At 47.2% G+C, this 20,129-nt stretch overlaps 2 protein-coding genes across 2 annotated transcripts in view; one reads left to right on the top strand and one right to left on the bottom strand.

The window, feature by feature from the left end:
• TH (tyrosine hydroxylase) overlaps window positions 1-20,129 on the bottom strand; it is a 154,808-nt gene that overhangs the window by 63,761 nt on the left and 70,918 nt on the right. The window lies entirely within an intron of this gene.
• The window catches only part of TSPAN32 (tetraspanin 32), a 39,183-nt gene continuing 28,356 nt past the window's right edge, over window positions 9,303-20,129 (top strand). Inside the window, exons 1-3 of the mRNA XM_069965656.1 lie at window positions 9,303-9,477; window positions 11,122-11,236; window positions 16,090-16,187. Of these exons, the coding sequence (XP_069821757.1) occupies window positions 9,418-9,477; window positions 11,122-11,236; window positions 16,090-16,187 (273 nt within the window). The 5' untranslated portion in view covers window positions 9,303-9,417. The remainder of the gene's footprint in view (window positions 9,478-11,121; window positions 11,237-16,089; window positions 16,188-20,129) is intronic.

Here is a 20,129-nt window from a genome sequence, read left to right as displayed (position 1 = left end):
TAAAGCCCGCTAGCCGGAGCATACTACCTCCTCCCTGCTCCGGCTTGCTTCGGAGCTCCCGGCGCATCCCATGCAGCCAGTGAGCTGCCCCGCCGCAGCTACTGATTGGCTGAGTGCGATGTCCAGCTGAGAACCCCCGAAGCAAACGAGAGCGGGGAGGAGGTGATGTATGCTCCAGCCGGCAGGGGGTTAACTTACATACACGCAGCGGGATGTCATTCCTGCTGCGTGTATTTATTCTCATAGGGATGCACTGACGCTGGATCCGCAGCGGATTTCGCTGCAAATCCGCAGCGTGAAATCCCCTGCGGATCCGGTGTGTGGGAAGGCAACCTTAGAGGGGTGTGTAAGTGTTATGCTTTTACACGTGTAAGTGTTAGTGTTTTATGTACTGTTTTTACATTTTATTCGTGTGTGTATTTTAGAAGGGGAGGGTGGCAGCGGAGAGGAGAGGAGAGAGGGTAAGAGGAGAGGGTAAGAGGGGAGGGTGGCAGCGGAGAGGGGAGAGGGTAAGAGGGGAGGGTGGCAGCGGAGAGGGTGGCAGGGGAGGGGAGAGGGGCGGCAGGACGGAGGAGAGAGGGTAAGAGGAGAGGGTGGCAGAGAAGAGAGGGTAAGAGGGGAGGGAGGCAGCGGAGAGGGTAAGAGGGGAGGGGCGGCAGGACGGAGAGGAGAGAGGGTAAGAGGAGATGGTAGCAGGGGAGAGAGGGTAAGAGTGGAGGGTGGCAGCGGAGAGGGTGGCAGGGGAGAGGAGCGGCAGGACGGAGAGGAGAGAGGGTAAGAGGAGAGGGTAGCAGGGGAGAGAGGGTAAGAGGGGAGGGTGGCAGCGGAGAGGGTGGCAGGGGAGAGGAGCGGCAGGACGGAGAGGAGAGAGGGTAAGAGGGGAGGGTGGCAGCGGAGAGGGTGGCAGGGGAGGGGAGAGGGGCGGCAGCATGGAGGGGAGAGGAGAGAGGGTAAGAGGAGAGGGTGGCAGGGGAGAGGGTAAGAGGGGAGGGTGGCAGCAGGACGGAGGGGAGAGGAGAGAGCGTGGCAGGGGAGAGAGGGTAAGAGGGGAGGGTGGCAGGTCGGAGGGGAGAGGGTGGGAGGAGAGAGGGGGTGGCAGGACGGAGGGGGGGGGGTGTGCTGGCAGGACAGGGGGGGCCTGCCAAGACAGGGGGGTTGCTGCCAGGACAGGGGGGTTGCTGCCAGGACAGGAGGGGGTGCTGCCAGGACAGGGGGGGTTGCTGCCAGGACAGGGGGGGTGCTGCCAGGACAGAGGGGGGGGGGCTGCCAGGACAGAGGGGGGGGCTGCCAGGACAGAGGGGGGGGGCTGCCAGGACAGAGGGGGGTTGCTGCCAGGACAGAGGGGGTTTGCTGGCAGGACAGGGGGGGTGCTGCCAGGACAGGGGGGTGCTGCCAGGACAGGGGGAGGGGGTGCTGCCAGGACAGGGGGTTTGCTGCCAGGACAGGGGGGGGGGGGGTGCCAGGACAGGAGGGGTGCTGCCAGGACAGGGGGGGGTGCTGCCAGGACAGGGGGGGTGCTGCCAGGACAGGGGGGGGGTGCTGCCAGGACGGGTGGGTGCTGCCAGGACAGAGGGGGGTTGCTGCCAGGACAGGGGGGGTTGCTGCCAGGATGGGGGGGGGGGTGCTGCCAGGACAGAGGGGGGGGATGCTGCCAGGACCGAGGGGGGGCTGCCAGGACAGAGGGGGGGGCTGCTAGGACAGGGGGGGGGGGGCTGCCAGGACAGAGGGGGGTTGCTGCCAGGACAGAGGGGGGTTGCTGCCAGGACAGGGGGGTTGCTGCCAGGACAGGGGGGGGTGCCAGGACAGGAGGGGTGCTGCCAGGACAGGGGGGGGTGCTGCCAGGACAGGGGGGGGGGGTGCTGCCAGGACAGGGGGGGGTAGCTGCCAGGACAGGGGGGGGGGTGTTGCCAGGACAGAGGGGGGGTGTGCCAGGACAGGGGGTTGCTGCCAGGACGGGGGGGGGTGTTAGGGTTAGGGCTGCCAGGACAGAGGGGAGTGGGGCTGCCGGGACGGAGGGGGGGGGCTGGCAGGAGGAGGATGCCGGAGATCGCCACTGGAGGAGGGAGCAGGAAGGACGGGGGAAGGAGGAGGAAGCACCCGGTGCGGTCCTGCAGTGTGCCGGGTGCCTCCTCCCCCCGTGCTGCCTTCTCCTCCGGTAACAGGGAGATAGATGATCATCTCCCTGTTACCGGAGGAGGAGGCAGCACGGAGGGAGGAGGCACCCGGCGCCCGGCACACTGCAGGACCGCACCGAGCGCCGGGACTCAGCACCCCCATCATCACCTTCTCTGCTGCAGATTCTCGGCAAGCAGAGAAGGTGATGATGGGGGTAGTAGCGTGGATCGCACGTGATTGGCCGGCCAATCACGGGAGATCGGGGGCCGGCACCCACGGGCAAATCACAGCTCTGTGTCGGGGTCCGGTCCCGGAAATGCAGCAAATCGCTGAGATTGGCAGATGACAAGTCATCTGCCAATCACAGCGATCGTCGTCACGGGGGGCAGGGAAACTGACCCCTACGTGACACATGAAGATGGCTGCTGATAGAATCAGCAGCCATCTTTACCGGAGCGCCGCGCCCGTTTAAAGGGCCGGCGTACCGGTACGTCATGGGTCCTTAAGTGACAGTGATCCATGACGTGCCGGTACCTCATGGGTCCTTAAGAGGTTAAAAAGCGTGAAAAAAAAAAAGTTTAAAAAAAATGTCCCTAAGCGCCCCCCCCCCCCCCTGCTATGAAAAGGAAAATCACCCTCCCTTCCCATTTTATACATAAAACACATAAAAATAATAACTTTAATTAACATATAATATACCATAGCATGTGTAATCGTCTAATCCAGGGGTCCTCAAACTACGGCCCGCGCATGCGGCCCCCCGAGGCCTTTTATCCGGCCCCCGCCGCACTTCCAGAAGGGACAACTCTTTCATTGGTGGTCAGTGAGAAGACTGCTCTCACTGAGCACCAATAAAAGAGTTCTCCCTTCCAGATCACGCCAGCCCCTGCCCCGCATCCACACTGCTGCTGACATCCCCCAGCAGGTACAGCGACGTCATCACTGCCCCTGCCGGAGGATCCCTCAGAGATCATGTCCAGGTTACATCCCAGGCGGGGGGGCTGGTGGTCCGTGCGGCGCAGAGGAGGCTGGCGGCAGGGCTGACATCTCACAATGCTCCGAGATCTGCGGTCCTGCTCCGGGATCTGCGGTCTGGTGCAACGGACCGCAGATCCTGGAGCAGTGTCAGATGTTATCCCTGCCGCCAGCCTCCTCCGCGCTGCACAGACCACCAACCCCCCGCCTGGGATGTAACCTGGACATGATCTCTGAGGGATCCTCCGGCAGGGGCAGTGATGACGTCGCTGCTCCTGCTGGGGGATCCCTCCGGCGACTGACCGGCTGAAGAGGCTAGAAGAGATGAACACAGTATTAGGTGAGTATATATATATATATATATTTTTTTTTTTTGTAGCAATGCAGGGGGGCATAATAACTATATGGGGGACATTGCAGGGGGTCATTATAACTATATGGGGGACATTATTACTATATGGGGGACATTGCAGGGAGTCATTATAACTATATGGGGGTCATTATAACTATATGGGGGACATTGCAGGGGGGCAATATAACTATATGGGGGACATTGCAGGGGGACAATATAACTATATGGGGGACATTGCAGGGGGACAATATAACTATATGGGGGACATTGCAGGGGGACTATAACTATATGGGGGACAATGCAGGGATACATTATTAGTATATAGGGTGAGGGGGCTGGTTGAGGGTGTGAAGGGGGAGTTAGGGGAGGCTGGTTGAGGGGGGAGTGAGGGGTTGAGTGTGGGCTGGGTGAGGGGTGGAAAGAGAGGGATGCTTTTACTTTTTTTTTTTGGGGGGGGGGGGTGTTGTGGCATTTTGCACTGGGATTTGATTATAGTTTTTTTTTTTATATAGTCCGGCCCTCCGACGGTCTTAGGGACAGTGAACTGGCCCCCTGTGTGAAAAGTTTGGGGACCCCTGGTCTAATCTATTAAAATTAAACATTATTACCGCATGGTGAACAGCGTGAACAAAAAGCAGTAAAATAAAACCGCAGGGATTGCTTTTATTAATTACATTTTATGTATAAAAAATGTAATAAAAAGTGATCAATACATCTGATCTTGAAAAAATTTTTACTAATAAAAGCGCTATAAGAGTCACAATAGGACTATTTAAAATATACCTATTTGCAAAAAAAAAGTTTTACTGCTAATAAAAATAGTAAAACGTTAGAAAACTTAGTAAAAATAGATATGGCTGTGTTCAGACTGGACTATAGAATAAAGAAAAAATGTATGTTTTACCGTAAAGTGCATTACATAAACATGGAACCCCCCAAAATTTGTGGAATTTGATTTTTTGACCCAAATTCACACCATAAATAATATTTTGGGGGTTAGATCATTGATCAATCACAGATTAAAAGATGCCATAACAAAGTACACCTGTTCCACCCCTGTAGGTGGAAAAATAAAAGTTATGGGTCTTACAAGGCGAGGAGGAAAAAACGAAAACGCAAAAGTGACAATTGGCCCAGTCCTTAAGAGGGTACTCCAGCAAAAAGTTTTTTCCCAGTAATCGAAACACATTACAAAGTTATATAACTTTATAATATGCTTTAATCACCTATCTGCCCCCTTCCCTATACTTTCCAACCTCAATTCCCCACCAGGAACTGAAGTAAACTCATTCTTCCTAATGACTGTTGACCCCAGGCCGCTCTGTGGCAGCCATTTTGTGACAATGACATCATCAAGGGGGAAGCGGGTCTAAGCCCTGTTAAGCCAGCCTCCCTTTGTCAGATGACACAGGTTGCTCAGCTCTGATTGGCTGAACAAGATGTAAGCCATCTAACAGTTTTACAGAGTCAGTTAGACATCAAAGCAGACAAAGTGTATCATGGGAAAGCCTAAACCAGTAAGTAAAGGAAATATGAAGCCACCAACTGGAGCTTCAGGGATCTGCAAACAGCAAGAAATTCAAAGAGAGACAGACTCAGAAGGGATGGTAAATGTAAAAACTATGTCTATGATTGATTGATTTTTTTTATCAGTGCTGGAGTACCCCTTTAAGGGGTTAAAGAAGAAGTCGGGCTGATATGAATTAAAGAAGTAGCAGGGGCGGGGGGGTTGTTAAACATAATGACCATTGTGCCTGTCAAGCGCCGGATCGCCGTTCCGGGACCCTTACCGGCTTCCGGGATCTTCTTCTCAGCCGATGGCACAACCGAGCTGATTGACAGCCCGCTCAGCCAGTCAGTTGGCTGAGCGGGCTGTCCATCAGCCAGTTAGGGCATTTTCCCCCAAATCCTGACTCGGGGGAAAATGCCTTTCAGCAGGGGTCCCGACGTCGGTCAGGCGGCGCATTGCAGGCACAAAGAGAGGTAAAAAATCAATGACAATAAGTTTGTTATGGCCAGACTTCTACTTTACAGAGGTGTCTAATTTACATAATAGAGCTAAAGCTAGCTGTTTAAGGGTAATGTGTACTGTGTTAGTTTTGCTGTTGAATCACATCACTGATTTGAAACAGTAAAGAAAAAAGTAACAGGGAAAATCTCACGTAAAAATCTTAATTTCAATTTTCCATAAGGGCAGTTCATTATTGTACACTGTTATAACTAGTACAGGGCCCGAGGGGTTGTACATGACGCAGGGATCCTGTCTGGTGCTCTTTGTATCCTTGAGTCCTCCAAATACATTTTACTTGTAGTGGCTTTTTAAAGCAAATTTAACACCCCTAAATTGCTGGTACCGTTCCATAACCTTCCACACCCCATGCTTTGTCCTGGGTCTGTTTGGCTGCTACTAACAATTTTTGCAAAAACAAAAGATCTTTTATTCTGTGTCAAAGAGGGAGCCTAGAACATCCATGCACCTCTCTGTTCTTCTTTCCTGCCTTTTTTCATGATAGTTTTCCGGGGCTTAATTATCGCCTCAGCTTCTCAAGAGAGGCATAACAGGCCCAGGGCACAGCAGCACTAGGCCCCGCCTCTTTGACCCTGTGTCTCCAGACTTTTTTATGCAAATAAGGGCACCAGTAGCCCAAACAGACCCTGGGACAGGGCATGGATTGAGAAAGGCTACAGAAGGGGGTGGGTACAGACTCACTTTAAAAACATGTTGCTGTTGATAGTTGGAATGTAAATGGTTGCTAGTTATTTCATTCTCTTAAATTGTTGGATCTAAGATTTCAAAAGATTCCCTACAAGGAAGGCTAAAAGTGGTCATGCACCTTCGATAGCTGTCAGCCGACAGTTATCTCTCTCATCCTCCCCATACAGGTGAATGTTCAGCACAGCGCAGCGTTGCTGTGTTCTCTATGGAGAGGAAGTGTGCTCTGGCTGGCTGGGGCTTATCTACAAAAAAAAAGGTGTCGGACAGTGAAATTCCATCACGGCTGACCCCTAGCTTAACCAGCGTCATCTGTCAGTGGAGTGTTGGGAGACCCCCATCCACTTTATACTTTATGTTCGCCTAACATAGGTATGAAGTTTTTGGGGACCTTAATTCTTCCTCACATATATTCCTCCCATTAGAATAAATAGGTTTCCTTATTATAGTGCCTTTAAGATGATGATCAGGAAGCAACTATTTGAAAATAAATCACGATTTTTAAAGTTTCACATAGACAACTGTAGAATGAACTCCAAAGGTTAGCAAACCCTAAAAGGGATTGACAGTCTTGTGCAGCAGCGGCTCATGTAGAGATTGTAGCGTTATAATTTCACAATGTAAATGTCAGAGTTATTACAAGAAATGTCTCAACGTCTGGCATTTATGTTTCAAAATAAGACAATTAATACTAAATAGATGTCTTTATTTTATTGTCTTGAGCTTGAATATCTTTAATGCCTAATGTGCTTACCCATACTGTTGTTTCCCTACTATTTTTTAGGTACTATCAGCTTGGGCTATTTTATCTTCTATCTAAATGAAATAGAAAGGAACAAGCCTTGAGAAAGAGTCGAAACGTCGTACATAATGGGTGAGTCTGTCCTTCACCACAAACCTTGGAGGGCCGCCTATTCCTTACTAATTTGTCTATGACAATGGAGCCTCAAGTCTGGTCTTCCCAATGGCTGCGCACCCTCCTAGCTAGAAGATGATTTGCTAATAAGCAAGACATAGTGTCATTCAGAACCCTTTTACATAGTTGACTATCTTATATTTGCAGTGGAAATTATGGAATAAACGATCGAGGAGTTGCCCGACTCTATGTTTGGTGGCGGAGGCAGACGGGGGAGCAGAGCGGCACACCTCACTGACAGGCATATGGCGGCAGGACAGATGGGGGAGCAGAGCGGCACACCTCCCGGCAGGCATATGGCGGCGGGACGGGCGGGGAAGCAGAGTGGCACACCTCCCAGCAGGCATATGGCGGCGGGGGCAGATGGGAACTCCCGGCAGGCACCACAGCAGAGGCGGAAGTGGGAGCAGAGCGGCACACCTCCCCAGTAGGCATACGGCAGGGCGGATGGGGGAGCGACATGCCTCCAGGCAGGTATATGGCGGCGGGGCGGACGGGGAGCAGAGCAGCACGCCTCCTGGCAGGCATATGTCGGCGGGGTGTATGGGGAGCAGAGCGGCACACCTCCCAGCAGGCATACGGCGTTGGGGCAGACGGGGAGCAGAGCGGACCGGCCGGGGGAGCAGGAGGCATGTTCCAAGGCAGGCCGGAAGGGACCGGAGGCGGAAGGGGAGCAGAGCGCCACACCTCCCGCCAAGCATTTGGCGGCGGCGATGGACGGGGAGCAAAGGGGACAGACCGGGGGGAGCAGGAGGCATGCAGCAGGGGAAACAAGCAGAACGGGGAGCAAAGAGGTGGCGGAGGCGGACGGGGAGCTGAGCGGACAGGCTGGGGGGAAGCAGTGAAGCGATACGGTAAGCGAATTCTATGTCGCAGGGGGAAATGATAAAGTTCATTCCATCATTTCCCTGAAAGTGGTCAGTGATTTGATCAATTCCCTAGGAAAATGATGGAACGGTGTGGTCATTTCATCATTTCCTGGGATTTGATCAAATCCCTTAGTGATTTGATCAAATCCCTGATTTTATCATTTCACTGCAACATATATACTGATGTACCTCATTGACAATCTAAATGTATGGAGCTGACCTTACTGCACTCCGAACATCTGCCATCATGGCAGGCGACAAGAAAAAGTAAGTAGACCTGATCCAAAGAAAGTGCTTAAAGGGGTTATCCAGGTTCAGCTAATTTCTTCCAGAAACAGCACCTCTCCTGTCTTTAGTCTGAAAGTGGTTTTGCAGCTTAGTTACATTGAAGTGAATATAACTGAGTTGTAATACCACACACAACCTGGGGTGGCACTGTTTTTGCAAGTAAGTAGATGTGTTTTTCTCCTCCTGGATAAACCCTTCAAATGGTTTATCATAGATATGGTTCTAGATAAATAAGGAAATAATAAAATCCAAGTTGCTGCTACATGTGATTGATGGCTTCAAAACGGCTAGTCCTTGGCCGAAACATTGCTGCTGCATGTCATTTTTAACTGAGATAGAATAAAAGATATCTTTTATGAGAAGTCCAGGGTCTATTTTCTGGATTTTGGTTTGGAGGTTTAGTGGTGGACCGCACCAAGCTAAGCACAGAAAGGTAGTTGGTGGTACATTAGACGAGGTCATAGATTTGTATTCTTGGTAAATGGGGCTTACTTACCTGCCTGCTACTCTACCACTGCCATTTCAATCATGCCTGGGTATCCGCAAATCTCCATTTCCTTGTTGAGACATAAAATTTTCTCTGAATCACATAAAAAAAACAAGAATCAGAGGCTGCAGATTGTCCAGATCTGAATTCTTTCTTAGCAAATATATAGAGATATAAAGCTTTTTTTCCGTTACCTTACCAGGGATATTGACCTAATGCTACCAGGCCCCCCACAGAATACAGCTTATTGTGAGGTGTCCTTGCAATTGGACATCATGTGATTAGCTACTTAAATGAAAAGGGTTTTTTAATTGCAGACAACAGCTTTACAAAAAAAAAAAACTATTGTGATGTGTCATTGCTTTTCTTTTATTAGATGAGTAATGCATTGAATTAAGTATTTTATTAGCCAATAGAAGTGCACTAAACATCACAAATTGTTACTCGTATGAACATTCACTTACACTTCAGTTTGTGTCAGTATTCTCATTTAATAGGAACTTTTACAGCCCTATCAGAACTACATTTCCCATCATGCCTTTGGTGTCTGCCTTGGTCAGCTTGTCAACTTATCAGTATCTGCAGTGTCGACAGCAGGAAGGAATTTGTCAGTGGGCTTAATGTATTTCACATGTAACAGTTCAGTCGGTGAGGGGAACCTACCGGGTGGGTGCCAGGCGTGGGGCACTGAACACACAAGCAATGAGGTCCTGGGTACGGGTGGCCAGGTGCCAGCTTCTCGTCAGCTGCCTCTTTCTTATGGTAATGAGATCATTTCTTGTTATTTCAAAATGTGTCATTTTTTTTAAGGAAGGAAATTGTTCTTGATGTTCTTACAGTATGTGTACGCCTCATTGTTATAGTGTACGGTGCCGAGCCGCTCTTGTACACTGAGCACATGGATAGAAGAAGAAAGTCTTTCCAGTTTGTGTCTTTTCTGCCTACTTATAAACCAGTAATAATGTCTCCCCAACATAATTATTAAAGAACCCCCTAGGTATCTATGGACTCTGTTAACTTTCCCTTTACAGAGCCGTGTAAGCGCTTATGGTTTGTGCAGAGATCTGTAGTTTGTATTAATATCATTTTGGGGTTAATGGGATTTGAGTTTATTTGCTCTTTTCCATGTTTTTATTTTTCCATTGCCTAAACAGTATTGTCAGAAAGGATAGCTATTGTTCCCGAGGACGCTGTTTAGGCAAGGGGCTACAGTTAGGATACAACTCTGCTCTCTAAATAATACATCACAATAGCTGAACCCGATTGGTTAGGCGATATACGGCAAATACAAGAGCACTATGGGTCATGTTTTAACATATTTAGTCTACCACTAAGTATTTATTTTAAAGAATTTATAAATTTTAAGTCGGATCCCGTAAGGGGGCTTTATTCCCCAGGCTGCGGCCTGAGGGATCTGTGATTGGGGAAACTATGTAAGGACACCACTAAAATAGGAAGAAGAGCAGGGACTCCTCAAGAAGGCAGGTGTTTCTAAACAGTAATTAATTTTTACTTTCTTTTTAGAAATAATTAGGGGGGGATTTATGAAGACTGGCGTACAAGTATGCCGGTTATATATTAGGCCACGCCCCCTTTTCCCCGAACCTGTGCCCGGCATACAACATCTACATATGCTTCCAGCAGGTGTAGATTTGGATCATGATTTACGCCTGCTAGCAGGCGTAAATCATGATAAATAAGGCGTGGGAGGAGGCCACGCCTCCTCCCCGCCCCGTCACGCCCCCCCCCTTCCCCAAGCTCCCCCAGCCCGCCCATCGGGCAAGCGGGGTGTACGAGAGGCGTACGCCAGGGAGAAGGGGCGAATCTGCACCTTCTCCCTGGTGTAAGCCTCGGGCAGACGCTTTGTAAATGTCCCCCATTGTGTGTATTAAGCCAAAGGCATACAGTGAGGGGTAGGGCACAACAGAAACTGTTTTATGGGAGCTGTCATTTTAAAAGGAGTCTGTGCTCCTATATAGTAAGCAGTGATGCCTTATGCATTGCTGCTTACTGTCCGGCCACTAACACTGAATGAGACTATGGAGAGATATAGCATAATGTGTTATCTATAGGCTGCCCACTGTGTGCATGGAGTATCAATACCAATATATACCATGGTGAGTGGCATTTGCTATAGACATCTACACTGCCAAAATGAGTCCTTTATCACTTCCTTCAATGTTATAAACCATCATCTTAGAATTGGAACTGAAAATGTGAGATACCAAATTTTAGTTACGGAGAATGTTTGGAATAGAGAAATAGTTTAGATTAGAGCAATGCATGTAGGTAAATGATGGAATTGTATTGTATGTCTGTGAGCCAGTTTTGTATCTATAGCCATGTCCTGCAACCTGTGTGTTTAGTGCTATGTTTTTATTAAAATGTTTCCCTTGGTTGTTTTAGGTTGTGGCAGTAGGCTGCTGCATTTTGACTGTAATAACGTCATTGGGCTCTCACTTCACCGTCTTCACAGAGGCCTCCCCTGCCGACAATACAATCAGGGATCTGCATTATAGCAGTAAGTACTGATGGGCACCTGATGCTGGCTTTTCCTTTGTTAATATAAGGGTACGTGCCCACTACGAAATTCCAACGGGAAAACCAATATGGATTCCACAGCTGGCACCCACTTGCAGACTCTGGCGGCTGCGCCTGTGCCATTTTCTGCCCTTCACTGTCTGTCCAAAGAATTAACCTGTTCATTCAAGTTTTCTCTCCTCTCTGGTGTTTTTGGGTCTCTGTGGCAATTTTTGCAAAATGCAGCAGGCTGAGGGTTTGGTGTCTTTTTGTTTTCCGTCCATAGACTTCAATTAAAGGCTTTAGCTCCACTAAAAAACACCATACCTTATGCATATGGCAGTTTTATTGGTACTTTTCCGGCAGAAAAACGCCACTGTCTGGTCCCCAGGGGACTAACTTAACCCCCGTGAGCCAGATTGTGAGCCAGGGGGTGACAGTCTTGTCCACAAGGGTTAAATGAACCCGAAGGGTAAGCTAACCCTCATCTTATCTTGCTATTAATCAAACTGCTCGAAAATGTCTAGAGCTACAGGAAAGAGAAGAAAAATGAAAAAACTACAGGTACGCAGCTGCATTTATTTGCACAATTCTGCTGATAGTTTCCCTTTATTAGATCAACATATTGATGTAAGAGCAATAAGGGATTTAGCTTTGGACAAGATACTTTTGTGCCTAAATTCCATGCTGTGAAATTCCTTAATAATAGCGGTCTCTATTATTGTGATCATGAGGGCATTTACTAAAGATTAGGGTTTTTTGTGTATATATATTTTTTCCTTTTACTGTCATGCAGTTTCCATTCTGGCCACTAAGCCTAATAATAGACTGACATTTCTGGTTCTGTAGAAAAAACAATTATCCAGTTACTATCACTATCATGACATGCAGGACTACAATGAAAAGTGACACCAGAATATAGATAAAATGAAGCCATTACAATAGATGTTCCTCACTTCCCTCCCTGCGCAATGACCTCAGCAAAGATCAAAAAGTATCAGTTTCAGTATCTGGATCTGATCAGTAAAAGAAAAAAGAAAATACAGGAGATACAAGTAGGTTATAAGATGTGACAAATTTACTAAGAAGGTAAAAGGATAAAAGAGATAACATGGTGATCTTGGGGGTCTGACTGCTTTGACACAACTTGATGGCCAGCTTTAGTCTCCCTCGGCAATAAGTAACACCAAAAGGTGCCCAGCACTTATAAATTCGTCTGAGCTATTACAATGGCACCCCCATCTACATTGAGCCAAATGTACATGGTGTTCAGGGCTATCCAATGATTTATTGTTAACAGCTATGGATTTTTGGGGGCATCCTTAACTCTTAGAGGACCGGGCCAATTTCAATTTTTGTGTTTTCGTTTTTTCCTCCTTGTGCTTAAAAGGCCATAGCACTTGCATTTTTTTTACCTAGAAACCCACATGAGCCCTTATTTTTTGTGCCACTAATTGTACTTCGCAATGTCAGGCTGAATTTTTTCATAAAGTATACTGCAAAAACAACTGCAAAAAAACGCATTTCTTTTATTTGTTTTTTTTTTTCGTTTTTTACGCCATTAACCTTGGGGTAAAACTGACTTGTTATATATGTTCCTCAAGTCGTTAAGATTACAACGATTTGATAAAAATTCAAATCATTGTTAACAAATATATGTTCCTTAACCCCTTAAGGTCCAAGCCAATTTTCGTTTTTGCGCTTTTGCTTTTTCCATTTTATGTTTAAAAGTCCATAGCGCTTGCATTTTTTCACCTAGAGACGTATATGAGCACTTATTTTTTGCGAAACCAATTGTACTTTGCAATTACAGGCATAATTTTTCCATAAAATATGTTGTGAAACTGGAAAAAAATCATTTGCGCTGTCAAATTGAAAAAAAAACAAATTTGTTTTTATTTCGGGGAGTTTCGCATTTACGCCGTTCGCCCTATGGTAAAACTGACTTGTTAAGCATGTTCCTCAAGTCATTACGATTACTATGATATATAACATGTATAACTTATATTGTATCGGATGACCTGTAAAAAATTCAAACCATTGTTAACAAATATATGTCACTTAAAATCGCTCCGTTCCCAGGCTTATAGCGCTTTTATCCTTTGGTCTATGGGGCTGTGTCAGGTGTCAGTTTTTGTGCCATGATGCGTTCTTTCTACCGGTACCTTGATTGCGCATATACGACTTTTTGATCGCTTTTTATTACATTTTTTCTGGATTTGATGCGACCAAAAATGCGCAATTTTGCACTTTTGCATTTTTTTTGCGCTGACGCCGTTTACCGTGCGAGATACGGAATGTGATTAATTAATAGTTCGGGCGATTACGCGCGCGGCGATACTAAATATGTTTATTTATTTATTTATTAATTTATATTTATAAAATGGGAAAAGGGGGGTGATTTGAACTTTTATTAGGGGAGGGGATTTTTTATTAATAAAAACACTTTTTTACTTTTTTTTTTACATGGACTAGAAGCCCCCCTGGGGGGCTTGTATATACATAGCACTGATTTCTCATAGAGATCAATGCTGTGTATATACACAGCAAAGATCCATGAGATCGGTCATAGATTACTATGGCCTGCTGCAGGCCATAGCAATCTACTGCCGAGCCGGGATCAGCGTCATTCCGACGCTGAGGCCCGGCACGGCCAGAAGAACGGATCGATGCGATCGCGGGGGGGGAGATCCGACCCACTAGACACCAGGGATGTGATGTCTAAAGCCCTTCAATGCAGCTGTCAGGTTTGACAGCTGCATTGAAGTGCTTAATTAGCCGGCGCGGCAACGGGACCCGCGCCGGCTAACAGAGGCACTGCCCGGCTGCACATGTCAGCCGGGATCAGCGCCGTTCAGAGCGGGGTCCCGGCGGGACCCCGCTCTGAACACCCCCCGCGGCGCCATGACGTATCAGATACGTCATGGGTCGCTAAGGGGTTAAAATCGCTCTATTCCCAGGCTTATAGCGCTTTTATCCTTTGGTCTATGGGGCTGTGTGAGGTGTCATTTTTTGCTATGATGTGTTCTTTCTATCGGTACCTTGACTGCGCATATACAAAATTTTGATAGTTTTTTATTACAATTTTTCTGGATTTGATGCGACCAAAAATGCGCAATTTTGCACTTTGGGATTTTTTGGCGCTTACACCATTTACCGTGCGAGATCAGGAATGTGATTAATTAATAGTTTGGGGGATTGCGCATGCGGCGATACCAAACGTGTTTATTTATTTATTTATTTATTTTTATTTATAACATAGGAAAAGGGGGGTGATTCTGACTTTTCTTAGGGGAGGGGCTTTTTATTGATAATAACACTTTTTTTTTTTACACTTAAACTAGAAGCCCCCCTGGGGGACTTCTAGTATATGCACACTGATTTCTCATACAGATCTATGCTGCATAGATATGCAGCACAGATCGATGAGATAGGCACATTGATTGCTTCCGGCTGCTGCAGGAGTAAGATGTGTGGATCGCTTGTCCCGGAGGAGCGATCAACCCCCACTAGACCCCAGGGATGGCTGCATTCAAGTAATCGGATGCAGCTGTCAACTTTGACGAGCGGCACCCGGGACCGCGGCGGTTCAGAGTGCGGCCACCGTGCGGCCCCGCTCTGAACACATGGAGGCGGCCCTGGACGTACGGGTACGTCCAGGGTCGCCTAAGGGTTAAAGTGTCACTGCCGTTTAAATTTTTTTTTGCAGAAATCAATAGTACAGGCGATTTTAAGAAACTTTGTAATTGGGTTTATTAGCCGGAAAATGCATTTTTATCATGAAAAAGCAGTTTGAAGCTTTCACCCCTGTCTTCATGGTTCTCTTATGGGGAGGGGAGTGGTTGAGGGAGACGAGGCACCAAAACAGGACTACAAAGAGTTAATTTACAGCTACATCACAAGGCTATCTCTTCTGAGGTCCGCACTGACCTCTCTGACCTCTGAATACCGGCTTTCACACAGGTGCCACTGTGTAATACTTTGTTCTGTGCTGGTGACTAATCTCCCTTCTCCCCCCCCCCCCTCCTCTCTCCATAGGTTACACAGGGCTCAACTGATAATGAGCAGTAAATGAAAGAGAGGGGGGAGGGGCGGACCTAGGTAAAATCTCTTTGTAAATACACATAATGGCATATTTGCCTAATAAACCCAAATACAAAGTTTCTTAAAATCGCTTGTACTATTGATTTCTGCAGAGAAAAAAAAAATATGACAGTGACACATTAAGCTAGCCATACACATGTATCCTTCCTGATCTCCCATACACATGCACGTTAGCCTTGAGCAAGCGTACATATGTTTCAAATAAGAAAGGGGGAAGAAAGTCACTGCTTCTGACCGCTGACAATGGTTTATCTGCCCAAGAGGAAATCCAATGTGCCCAATGATGGGGGGGCTCGGACACGTTAGGTGGTTGGGAGCAGGGATCAATCTGCACATCTCTGACCAGTTTTGGTGTACCCAAGATATAGTACCTATAGGATCCAGTAATGAAAATGCATCCCTAAGTGATTATATATATATATATATATATATATATATATATATATATATATATATAGTAAAATGAGTAGCGGTCGGGCAGAGCTGTGTGGGTGCGGGTTATAGGAGTCGGGCTGATAAGAGATCGCCGTTAGAGATGTAACTCAATCAGGAAGTGTATGATGGACAGATCCCTACACCACTCCACACTGATATGTTATCTATTGTATGAGAATAGATGAGCAAGCACGATGTGTGGGCCAGATCACGTCTCACTAATGTGCGGATGGAAATATCAGTCTGTGCACAGGTGAACAGGTACAACGCAATGCAGAAATATATAATATATCTAATTCCCTTTTCTTTCCCCAGTGGTACTGTATGGCAGCTTTGTATGTGGGCTACTCATTCTCACCCTCCTACTTAGCACCATTGCTGTTTTACGGGAATCCCAGCAGCTCATGGCAACCGTAAGTGTAAAATAGCTAGGAAATAGTTATAAAATACTGTGTAAATGCTATATTCTTCATCCTGAATGTGAAAAGTAACACATAGTAATGTACTGCATGTAAATAGAAATTCTCAGAAGTGGGAATAAAAGCAATAAATCAGTGAAGAACATTACTGTTAGCCTCTCTGATAACAGAGAACAATAGATTGCGTTGAAAAGCGCAGTCAATGTAGGTAAATACATGAAAGTTTGGGTATATGTAATGTATGTGCTTAGTACAAGGCCTCAATAAAGATCCTAGACCTGCATTGCCCTCTACTGGATGACATAGGTTGTAGCTCCATGTGTATCTGTATTGTTCTCTCTTGGTTCATGGTGCTGATAAATACATTTTTTCATATATGAATATTTGGAATTCAAATGAATTTTCCAGTCAGCAAATCCTCAGCTATAGGGTTGTTTGTGAATTTAATTGTGGATTATTACTTCCATACTGAAAAATCTGCATCTAATCCCTAAACCACGGGCTACAGAAACTCACCTGCTATGAATTTAAAATATGCACCACACAGCAATTTCTGTGAAGGAAGTTTCTGCTGCTTCTGCATTGTATGGATGGAAAATCCACAGCAATTCCAGTACATGGGAACACATGTTTTATTTTAGATGACCTGTCACTTTTCTTTGCTCCCAATGTTATTTTCCTGTTTGTGTATTGGCTGGGATATCACCTTATAATGTCTACCAATGTCAGATCAGGCAGGGCTGTACTGTCACCTACACCTACTCTAACCGTAATAATATTATATTATATAATGTATATTATATATAATATAATATCAGTAAGGGGCATGAGGGTATATGGGATATAATTATTTTTAGAGGCTAGTTTGTAGCATAGGGCAGAGGCTAAAACGCCTATTACACAAGGTGATCTCTGTGAGCAAACGAGCGTCAACCTGTCAGGTCAGCACTCGCTTGCTCTCCAATCCTCGCTTGCTCTCCAATCCCCGCTCGCTGCTAGCACTTTTACATGTGCCAACAGCGAGCGAGTAAGTGCGTGGGGGGGGGGGTCTCGGGGGCAGGGAGCTTCTGCACCATCTGAATATAATACTGCACATACTGCACCATCTGAATATAATACTGCACCATCTGAATATAATACTGCCACGTACTGCACCATCTGAATATAGTACTGACAGAGAGGGATGGAGGGTGGCAGGGAGGTCCTGCAGGAGGGCAGAGAGGGATGCAAGCAAAGTAGTAGAACCCTTGCAGCAGTAAAGCTAGGGCTCGGCCTGGAGTGTGCTGGTTGGTGCTAATGTAACTAAGTTGCGTTATGACCCACAAGTGGCTGCAATACCCCAGCTTCAAGAAATCCATCAGGGTCATTGTGGGTCACAGAGTAACCAGTTACCGTATCCCTAACAGAGTGCCATCACTGCAGAGCGACACAGCAATTCATAGTCAAACGTATCAAATCATAGCCTTGCATGACTGGGCAGCCCAAGGGTGCAGGAGCTTAGGGGGAATAAGAGAAAAGAAGGGCAAGGGAAAAGGAGGATGGACACATTGGAAGTCAGGTGGGAAACAATTGCTGTATGTTTAGGGAGTATATAGTGTCCCGGTACATGTGTGCCACTAAGTCTTATACCACCTGTCTAAAGGTATCTCTGTCAGGTGTCTTTCAGCACTGTCACCACATGGTGTCTTACTCTACCCTGTTTGTCAAGCACAGCTGAAGGTGGAAGGGTTAACTGTTGGTTTTTCTGTTCACTGTTCAACCAATAACTGGTTCAGGTACCTTTTCCTTTCTCAAGTATGTTGCCCACCAATAGGAGGTCACCCCTATATAAACTAATTACTTCCTTGTGGGAGGGTCTTTGGTCTTTCTCTCACACCAAATCCACTACTGACTAGAAGACTAGAGACACATTTTCTCCAGAGAAACTCTAAGAAAGTAACTAAGCACTGCCAAACCCAAAGGTGGGGTAGCTGTCACCTGGGTCAACCTTGTCACCACTTCTTACAAAGTCAGGACAATCTAACAAGTCAACAGATTGATCCTAAGTGGTACAAAGGGCTTAAGCCAAAGTATTCCACTGCTACCTGTGGTGTGCCCCCAAGGTGTTATGGTGGAGGATCGGCCGGTCACATGCTAGGTGGTGAGGTGTGACGCCACTTCTGTGGTGGTTGGCCGAGAAGTAACCGGACCCTGAGATGTTGTGTCGTGACGCCAGTGCCGTTTGGGCACACAGGTATGGTGGCACACCTGCTTTAATTTTAAAGGGCCAGTTACACCATGCTCCCCTGTAGACAGTGACCTGCCGGGTTTCCCTTGGGATGTGATCATGGTGGTGTAGTGACCCTACCGGACTATCGGTACTGCCACCCACAGAAAGGGGAAATGTCCCAAGGATGTGTTATAGATGGTGTTGGTGTGGGGTTAGAATCACAGAGTCTCTTTACCATAAATAATCTTGTTTTACTGTGAAAATACTTGTGTGCAGCAGGTGATACAACTTTCCCTGGATAGGGTACGTTTCTCTTGAGAATGCACTTGATAATACACTCGGTAGTACAGCAACCAGATCTGTGATAGGGATACAGTGAAGAGTACAGCCGTGCTGACTGAGTTGCGTGTTGAGAGATACAAGGAATTAGAGGAGCAGAGAGGAGGATGTCATGAGAGTCCCAACCCAAGTAATACTGTGCTCTGCCAGGATGTTGGATGATGAGGTAAAGAGAATACTTAGAAGAAGAAGAGAATACTTGTGCCCATGTTTTGACCTTTGGGTCTTCGCTCCACCTAATGCCCTACCAGTGTCGGGGGACCCGTCCTAGAGGGTTACACAAGGCCCCAGATGTGGTTACCTGGGATGAGTGGAATGCTGAGTATTTCCTGCTGACAATGGCGCTGCGAGATAGAGTTCCTAGGCTCTTAGCGACTTTTGGTTGGGGTTGGGGGTTCTCTGACTTGTCCTCTCTTTTAAGATTTTAACACTGCTAGCGTCGTGTAGAGTAAACTGAGGAGAAACTGTTTGCTGCGTCTTGTCTTGCTTCCTACTCATACGGGAACCTGTGACACACAAGTAAACAATAACCCTTTCCATCCTTCAGCCGTGCAGCATCTGTGTACATACATCTGTAATAACGACATCTAGTGGCGAAACTTTATCACTACCTTCATCACCACTGACTCACAATAAGTACAGGCTTTTACGAAGGGTGTTATCAATAGCAACACCTGTGGTGTGACACCACACTACCTGCTTGACCTCTTCGGGTAAGCCTGAGAGGTTCCTGGTCACTCCTGGCCACTGTGACAGGTGCCCAAGTGCCCCAGTGAAAACATTAGAGCCCACCTGCTGTATACATCCTAAGCACCCTGGGCCACCACAGGAAGAATAAAACATCTCTGCTGCTCTTAACATAAGAGAGAAATACAATTATCACTGAACCAACTGTGTGTACAGAGATGGGCTGCAGCTTCATGAGGGTATCTCTGTCCTTCCTGTCACATAGTTCACCCTCTACCTTATAATGTTCAGCACTCAGAAGCCTGATCATAGTCACTCACTGCCACTGTCTGTCACAGCTGCTGCTGCTCCTCTTCAGTCCCATGCTAGCAGGCCATAAAGCAGGCATGTCCAAAGTCCGGCCCGCGGGCCATTTGCGGCCCGCGTTCCGAACTTTTACGGCCCCCCAGGTATCCGGCAGCAACACGCCACTCTAGTGCACAGAAAAGGAAAGCCGAAATCTCGTGATGTCCGAGATTTCGGCTTTCCTTTCCCATGCACTAGAGCACTGTTTTCCAACCAGTGTGCCGCGGGCGCCGTCCCCCTCACCTACTGGCCCGGACGTGCTCCTCCAATCAGGAGAGACCAGGAGCGTGGTGCGCCACGCACCACGCTCCCGGTCTCCCCTGATTGGAGGAGCACGTCCGGGCCAGTAGGTGAGG

The sequence above is a fragment of the Dendropsophus ebraccatus genome, chromosome 4 (genome assembly GCF_027789765.1).
Source record: "Dendropsophus ebraccatus isolate aDenEbr1 chromosome 4, aDenEbr1.pat, whole genome shotgun sequence".
Classification (NCBI taxonomy): domain Eukaryota; kingdom Metazoa; phylum Chordata; class Amphibia; order Anura; family Hylidae; genus Dendropsophus; species Dendropsophus ebraccatus.
The sequence above is the reverse complement of the archived record's forward strand: the minus strand, read 5'-3'. Positions and strand labels throughout refer to the sequence as shown.